General features: G+C 37.1%; 1 protein-coding gene across 5 annotated transcripts in view; it reads left to right on the plus strand.

The window, feature by feature from the left end:
- LOC107655159 (myelin regulatory factor-like) overlaps nucleotides 1-8,674 on the plus strand; it is a 38,552-nt gene that overhangs the window by 11,262 nt on the left and 18,616 nt on the right. Inside the window, exon 1 of one of the 5 annotated variants that reach the window (XM_016442582.1) lies at nucleotides 1,804-1,895. The exons of the other annotated variants lie outside the window; for them this stretch is intronic. Within the exon in view, the coding sequence (XP_016298068.1) occupies nucleotides 1,877-1,895 (19 nt within the window). The 5' untranslated portion in view covers nucleotides 1,804-1,876. Of the gene's footprint in view, nucleotides 1-1,803; nucleotides 1,896-8,674 lie in introns of those variants that run through there. 5 annotated transcript variants of the gene reach the window in all.

The following is an 8,674-nucleotide window of genomic DNA, read 5'->3' on the forward strand; positions in this document are numbered from 1 at the left end:
AAGTTATTTGTTATTTTATATTAGGCATAGCCTGCCCTATAGCATGGTGTATTTTTATTCGTTTTGTTAATAAACTTCTATGTTTTATATATAGGCTAAAGTGACGTTGTATTTTGTTGTTGCATTCAAGCAATTGACGCCGAATTGCCGCTAATTCAGAGGTGAAAGTAAAATGCAATGCTTTTAAGCTATTTAAAAACGAAGGAAAGCGAGGAAAAGAGGGTAAATTCAAACAAATTAAAAACTAACAATTGCTTTACGCCGAATTGCCGCTATTTGAAAGTGAAAGTAAAATGCGCATGCCGCTTTTACAAGCTATTTAAAAGCGAAGGAAAGCGAGGAAAAGAGGGATCTCCCCTGCCCCCACGGTGATACCGGTATTATCGGTGTTGTCACACGTCGATTAACCGGTGGGAAAATTTCCTCACCGTCACCACCTTAATTTATAGGAGAATGAGCCTAATATCGTCATGACTATCGACAAAGACATCTGCTATAGTCGATATCTCTGACTATCATCGATACACGATACTATCGTCTATCGGCACAACCCTAGTGTGTAGCATGAATGTAATCTGCATGTACTACATTCTCCATGTTGTCATTGTCACGTGACCTACCAGCGTCAGTTGTGTTGCGTCACTGCCATTCATAAATCCTGTTCCATGACCTCATGGGATAGTAAAGTGTCCATCGTATGCACACTTGAGAATCATGCCGGTAGTAGTAGGACATCCGGGTACTTTTTGCCTACTCTTTTATGAGTACTGTGAATTCGGACATACTTTTGTCACATACTGTTTTTCACGTCCTATATAGTAGCGAAGTATGTGATTTCGGATGCAGCCTATGTGAATCTTTTTAAATTATTCTTTTAAAGAATCAGTTTATAAGAATCATTTGCTTGTTAATCAGATTACACTGGTCGTGTTTTTTTTTTTTGGGTTTTGCACGCAGTTCTCAATGATATCTCAATAGAAAAAAGTATCTTCTTGTTATTACTTTTCTCACACTTTGATTCAGACTGGATAAAATCTAATTTCTTTTTCCATGGTGATGGAGATTCAGCTGCATAGATTCTGCCACTTAAAACAATGCTAGTAACATAAGCAGATCTTTTCATTTTTTAAAAATAGGACATGTAAATTCATGTAGCTGATCAGACCACACCAGATTATCTGGCTATATAATTGTAGGTGGGGGGAGTGAATGAGCAGCGCTCTCTTCCACCCTCAATACCACGACTGAGGTGAGACCCTTGAGCAAGGCACCGAACCCCCAACTGCTTCCTGGGCGCCGCAGCACATGGCTGCCCACTGCTCCGGGTGTGTGTTCAAGGTGTGTGTGTGTTCACTACTGTGTGTGTGCACTTGGATGGGTTAAATGCAGAGCACAAATTCCGAGTATGGGTCACCATACTTGGCCACATGTCACTTCACTTCACTTCACTTCAGATATTAGCAGTGGTGAAGCATGTGGGACTGTTACTTATTACACTCCTCTGAAAATGTGTCATTGAATTCCTCATTGTTACCTGACTTTTACATGTTTCCTTCCTCTGCTGACAGTATGAGAGCATTCATTGCTCTTTAGCACTCTATCATTCCCTCTCGTGTTTGTGGAGGGTAGGTAAGCTGCTCAGGTCGGCCGATGCGTTCAGTGCTGGTGGGCGACTAGAACTGCGTGTGGTGGCCTGGTACAGCTCTGTCTCATGACTGAGACCTAATCCTGCATTACAACACACACACACATTCACGTAACCCTGGACCCGCCAACTGAGGTCCTAGACGGAAAGGTGTATGTTGTTTAGAAGGATATGAGAGACGTACTGGGTCATAGACACACATATTCAGTTTTGTGTCCATCCTAAAACAAAATGCTGTGGCTTCGAGCAGGTACTGTCTCTCTTTCTTTTTCTTGTAGAGAATCATTTTTATTGCCTTTTCTTATTGATTATTGCTATTTACCTTTCACATTGCCAGACCTCATGCATTTGTTCAATATATACGTGTGCATGATAGTTAATGAATGTGTATATTTCTAAGTGAACACATGGAAACCAATGTAATATTTTCATAATATAGTGTATTGATATGGATAAGATTATTAGTGGTGTTTGCTACATAAACAAACTCCTAACATTAATTGTTAAGCTTTAGCATGTAACTCATCCAGCATTACTTGTACTAAAAGCATGAATGATTCTCAAAATTACTCTGCTGTTACTTTTCTAATTGATTTGACTTGCAAATGCAATGAAAGATTAAAGGAGGAACCCACACCATTTTATATCATAGAGACTTGGGGGTGGGATCTTTTAAGGTAGTAAGCAGCTACCTAGCAACCACTCACAACACCCTAGCAACAGCATATCAATGTTAAAAACACTCAGAACACCTTAGCAGCTCGATAGCAACATCATGTTGGGTTTTGGCCAGTGGTGCATGAAGTACCTGAAAGCCACACTTAAGTAAAAGTAAAGATATCTTTCCAGAAAATGACTTCGGTAGAAGCTGAATCAGCGTTTAGAATATTACTTGAGTACAAGTTGTAAAGTATGTGATATTTATTGTACTTAAGTATGAAAAGTATTTTTTAAATATTAAACATACATACAAGTATTAAAAAGAAAAAAGTACAAGTAAATGCAAAATGGAAAAGGAGCAAATAAATATTAAATTTTTTTTATCAATAATGCTTTGTTTTAAACAAAACTTTGAATACTGATATTTGAAATTATTTAAAACATGACAAAATAGTTGAAATGTGAAATTAATCAGAATCAGAATCAGAATGAGCTTTATTGCCAGGTATGTTTAAACCGCCTAGGTGGCAGCAAGTCACTTTTAATGAGTGAGTCATTGAGATTCAACCAATTTGTGTGATATAGATTAACTGTATTAAATTATATAAATGTAAAAGGCATACAGAGGCATTTTTGCCACCAACAGTTTAGAATGCCTTGAATTTTGATGATTCTAAATGCGTTTTAATAGACTTAATCATGTAGTGTATGCGTGCACTCTGTGTGTGTTTTTGTGATATACTTTATAATGTCAGATCACACATCAAAACAACACTTACCATATTATCGCAGATGATATACTGCATGTCACACACCCCAGCCTCTGCTTGAGTGGAAAATGAAATCATCCGCGGTTGTGCAAGCACTTGTTTGTAAATAAGCAAAGGTGTTTTTTTAGGTGTCTTAACTTGCAAGCGAGACTAATTCGTCAAACCTGCTTTCTTGCATTCTGTGTTCTTCCAGCTTCATTTAGTAGCAAGTAACGAATATGCTTCGTGGAAATGTATCAGAGTAAAAGTATACATTTTAATTAGGAAATGTAGTGGAGCAAAAGTGAAAGTTGACAGAAATGTAAAGTACAGATTCTCCCCCAAAAAATGCTTAAATACTGTAACGAAGTAATATTACTTTGTTACTTTACACCACTGGTTTTGGCATACACATTGATTGACGTCATGATTGAACAGTTGAAATCAGGGTTATTATAGTTTTAAAACTAAAACCATAAAAAGTAATTACTTGAAATAAACATTAACTAAAATAAAATTAAATATAAAAAAACTTCAACTTAATTTTGGCTAATTTTCTGTTTAATTTTTCTTATTTGTATTTAGTTTTTACTTGAATGAAAATTACAAAAACTGAAATAAAAATGAATAACTGTATAGACATTTAAAAATAATAACAGTGATAAAAGTGACAAAATCAAACAACTAAACTAAACTGAAACTTAAAAATTAGAATGTCATTAGAAAATCAGTAAATTGTCCAGTAGAAACTTATTTTCATTTTTAGATTCTCTTGAGCCTAGTGACAATATCTATCAAAGTTTTGTCTGATTTTACAGTTCTCTCGTCAGGTCAATGATTGTGTGAATGTTTTCCTCTGTAACTGTGTGGATACTCAAATGAATGCTGTATTGATCACAATGATGATGTATGTGTGTTTTGGTCTTTCAAAGGAACCCAGGGCATTCTGGGTAGTGTTTACCATTTGATAATATAATGGACTTCGCGCTATCATACTTTACTCTGGTGTGAATTAGAGCTTAATGATTAACATGCATAAGATCTCACATACAATGATCAGTTTCACAGGCAGAGATGTAGAGAACAGGGCATATATGTATGTGTAGAGTACACAGGGAGGTAAAGAGAGATATAAATGGAGATGGAGGACGGGATGTGTGGTATATTGTTGACTGTGATTAATGAGCTCTCGAGGGAGTGGTTTTAGTTTGGCCCCTCGGTGATGCCAAATGCTTTAGTTCAGAATCATCAGTTCTTCATACAAAATTTTCTTGATAGCCAATGATGAACAGGAAACAAATCTAAAGCTCTTTCAAAAAGTCCAGTCACAGTGTGATAAAATTACTGTAAAAACTAGGGTTGGGAATCGAAAATCGATTCCGATTCCAGAATCGGATACTTGTTGTCAAATTAAAATTTAGATTCCGCCTATCGATTCCTATGCGCTTTTTTTTTCTTCATCTGTGAGGACCGCACCTATCGATCTGCCAGGACCTTGCTCGCTAATCTAAGCGTTCCAAAGTTTGGCTACATTTGCGATCAGAAAGCAAAAAAGCTAAGTATATCTGTGATAGGCAGCTAAACATGTTGCAAGAGAGGTGTCACCACCAACATGACAAAGCACTTTAATTTAATGGATCGTTAAAGATCGCAAACACGATTCAAATACCAACGTGATTCTGTTCCTAAATTACAATGATTCGTCTGTTTCATTCCTCAACCTTTGTGTTGTGATCTTGGTTCATCCGTGCAGCGTACGATCACACCAGTGTGATTTGAACATTTAAATCTGCGTTTGCGCTGCCATTGACCTAAAGAGAGCAGCTGTCTGTCATGAATGAAACGGCTTCACAGTCTTTCAGCCACACAGTATCATTATTTCTGTTACAAACATTCAAATCACAGAAGTACTGGGATAAAAGTTTATAGTTCAGATATAAACTCTGATGTGTACGGTAGCAATTAAAATAAAGTAAACCACCTTTTGAAAGTAATTTGACACTTCAAATGAATATTTATCGATTACATTGTTACGCCAGTGGGTGGTGAAAATGGGCTGTTAAAATGTATTTGTCTTTTAATCATACAAGAGATTCGTTCAAGAACGCGGATTCATCCAGTAATGAAACAAGTACATCTTGAGTGAGTCATTTAATCATTAATTCATAAATTACATGTGATTTTGTTTAGTTGTCTAATGTGAATCGGAATCGATAAGCAGAATCGGAATCGATAAAATTCAAACGATACCCAACCCTAGTAAAAACGTCCTCAAGTGTTGAAAAGTGGTGTAAACGTTTCTGAACAATATGGATACTAATATTCATTAATATTGATATCAGTTGATTGTAGAGCTAGATCTATCAACTTCATACACTTTTGATTGTGCATTTTGACTGAGTTCTGTTTAGTTGTGTAATGCTGATTTGTGTTTGTTTGGTTGTGTTTAAATAAGCTTTGAATTGTTCAACAAGAGTTTAGATGAGTTTAACTGTGGCATTAGGAGTTGATTTAGTGGTGCTTAAAAGTTTTAAAACAAGCATATTAATCTCTACATTGAACAATTATCAACTCTTGTCGACACATTCGACAATACTGAACAGGGAAAAATGGTTCACAAATGTGATCAGATAAAACAATTATTTCAGCGTTGCAGGTAGACAACACATGTGAATATGAGCTTCACAGAGCATGAGTACATAAGTGTTAAAAAAACAACCAAAAACATTTTACAAAACAGTACAAAGCATGTGTTTCTCCTCTGTTTGTTAAAATCACCTCCTTCTCTTTTTCTGTCCAACAACATTGCTCTCTCACTCTCTCTCCTCCTCTGCTCCCCCACTCTCGTTCCCGTCAGTCAATCTTGCAGCCGTTATCAGCGCTGGCCTGGCAGATTTAACGCAGGAGGATGGAAACATCTGGATCTTATTTAGTAAAATCATCCTTCTCTGTTTCTCACTGCCCTGCTGGCACACTCATAAAACTGTCAGAGCAGAGAGCCCAGCCGCTGCACCTCCAAACATTACATCAGTGCTGGTTTTTCCCCGCAGAGCAGAAGTTTCATCACTCATTTTTTTACAGAAATATTTATTTTTATTTTTATACTCATGAAAAAGCACGGTTGCGATCACTCAAATAGCTTATGGGAAGTGATTGGTTTGACTCTTGGTTTATACCTGGTGTAAATATACACTGACAGGCTTATACCGGCTTATAAATGGATCAGTCTGAGTAAACTCATATCCACAGAAATGCTCCATGACGTTTCACAGGTGGATCAGGTGTCAAAACTGTTAATTGACCACAATGACAAGTTGTTGGAAACTGTTTTGGGATATTTTGTGAGTAAGGATTGTGTTGGCTTTCTGTAAATGGTGCCGTCTAGGTCGGGATATCCACTGGGGCGGGATGTGAACCCTCTCCGGCTTTGGGAGGCTGATGGACCAGAGAGTTTTCCCAACACTAACACTGGAATTCTTCACATTCCGTCTTCGTTAGTGGCCTAATCTATCAAAGAGAGAGAGCGAGAAAGAGAGGGTTTTAGTGGGGGTCTCTACATACTCGACTACACCTCCACCTGACCTTGGGCTGATTCCCCTCATTCTCTCCATCCTTTGCTGCCTTGCCTTGCTTTCTTTGTGTAATTCATATATCTGTACCTGTTGTTGAAACTTGCACTTCAGTGATTGCATACATTCTTCATTTACATTTATGCATTTAGCGGGCACTTTATCCAAAGCAGCTGAGGAACAAAAAAGAGAAACAAAACCACTTTGTCATTTCAATATCAAGATTTTAGGTTATAATTGTATGATTGTATAAGGAAAAGTGTATATGTATATATTATGTGGTGTATCTGGTTTTTATGTTTTCAATCTTCATTCTGCAATCATCTCCTCAGTCTTCATTTAAATAGTCCTGCAGTGTGACAAATCAGGACTCAAAAATACATGTTATTTTTTCTGCAGATCTTGAGGGGGAAAATGCTCTATCTATCTATCTGCATTACTATTTATTTTTTATTTAATGTTTGTTTTTATTATTTTATTATTTGTATTATTAATTGCTTATATTACAAAATATTAAGGATGGACATTCCAAGCAAAAATAATATTCGAAAATCACAGGCTATTATTCGATTATTATTCAAAAATCGCACCCTCCCCCGCATGCACGTACAAACACCCATAAACTGAGAGAGAGGGGAGAGAGACGGGATTCACACTTTCAATCTCTGGGCTCTACAGTGCGACCATTTCAGTCGCATTTGTGACTGAAAACTACTGCGTGCGACTGAACATTTTTTTAGGAGCACCAGTGCAACTGACCCCATCGTCATCATACTTGTGATTGCGCTCAGGGGAGCTTCAAAGATTTCTACGTGTTTTTGCAGCGTGGAGTAATGTAGCCTATCACAGACATATCTCACGAATCCTTTCATAAGCAAAGTGTAGACAGGGTGTAAATAAGAGATTCATTGCGCAGTGTAGAGAGCTTCGTTGATTATAAATGTGAGATCGCGATGAACTAAGATGAGTGACAGCTTTTAATGATTTTTAAGGGAGTTTGTAAATGTGATACTGATTTAATACAATACAATTCAATAAACAAGACAGAAAATAGTCGAAAAAGCCACTTTTGTGTTCTTCTGTGCCACCTCTACAAATTAATTTTCTTAATACTGAATGCACAAGTGCTCCTAAAAAGAAAAGTAAGCGTAGAGCCCTGAATCTGTATGATAAACTGTTTAATTCAGAAGATAGGCTATCTTAACTCAAGCCATATAGCCTAATGATTGTAACTTGCTGAAACATATTAATATAATAAACACAACCGAATGATGGCACTTATTAACATAACAGTCCGTCGATTAGCATAAATGAACTACTCATAAGGCTAGGACATTTCCATTTAAAAAAATAGAACCCCGAAAGGGAACAGATACGAGATGGGAGGAAAAATATACTTCAATATCTTCTGTCGCAATTATATCGTTGGGTAATTATACTGTATATAAAATCGCTTTTGAACGCGCGCTTGTTTTTTGCTTTCACTTTCGAGATTCGCGATCACACGTACGGAGCAGCACTCGGCAGTACTTACCACACATTTTACAAGATTGGCTACCGTTAGCAAGCGGCTAACCATGACCCTTTAGTGGCTCCGTAGAGTGCGTTATTTGTTTTCCGTGCCTTTCTGAATACGGATTCAGCCATACCTCTAACCCAGTCGGGGGTGTTTGTGGTCCGCACAGAACTCTTAATTGACATCGTCCCAAGTTACTGTAACCGTTATATGCTACGCAAGTCTTTTTTTTTATGCCACGCAAGTCAACAGTGTGCGCGTGAGACAATGTGTTCTTCTGTTGTCTTTGACAGTTTTTAGGTGCGTTATTGGCAGCGCCACCCTCTGCTTACATAAACGCGTCACCACCGCATCAGCACGGAAAACATGTGGAAATTTTTTAAGACAATAATCGCACAACCTATCCGATATTCTATAATTAAATCAACTAATCGAATATTCGAAAACCGTGACCCATCCCTACAAAATATACAGCATTTTATTTACATTTACACCTAAGTAAAATAATAAAGTTTTATTTGTATTTTCAGTTTTT

This window comes from Sinocyclocheilus anshuiensis, unplaced genomic scaffold (assembly GCF_001515605.1).
Source record: "Sinocyclocheilus anshuiensis isolate Anshui unplaced genomic scaffold, SAMN03320099.WGS_v1.1 scaffold779, whole genome shotgun sequence".
Lineage (NCBI taxonomy): Eukaryota > Metazoa > Chordata > Actinopteri > Cypriniformes > Cyprinidae > Sinocyclocheilus > Sinocyclocheilus anshuiensis.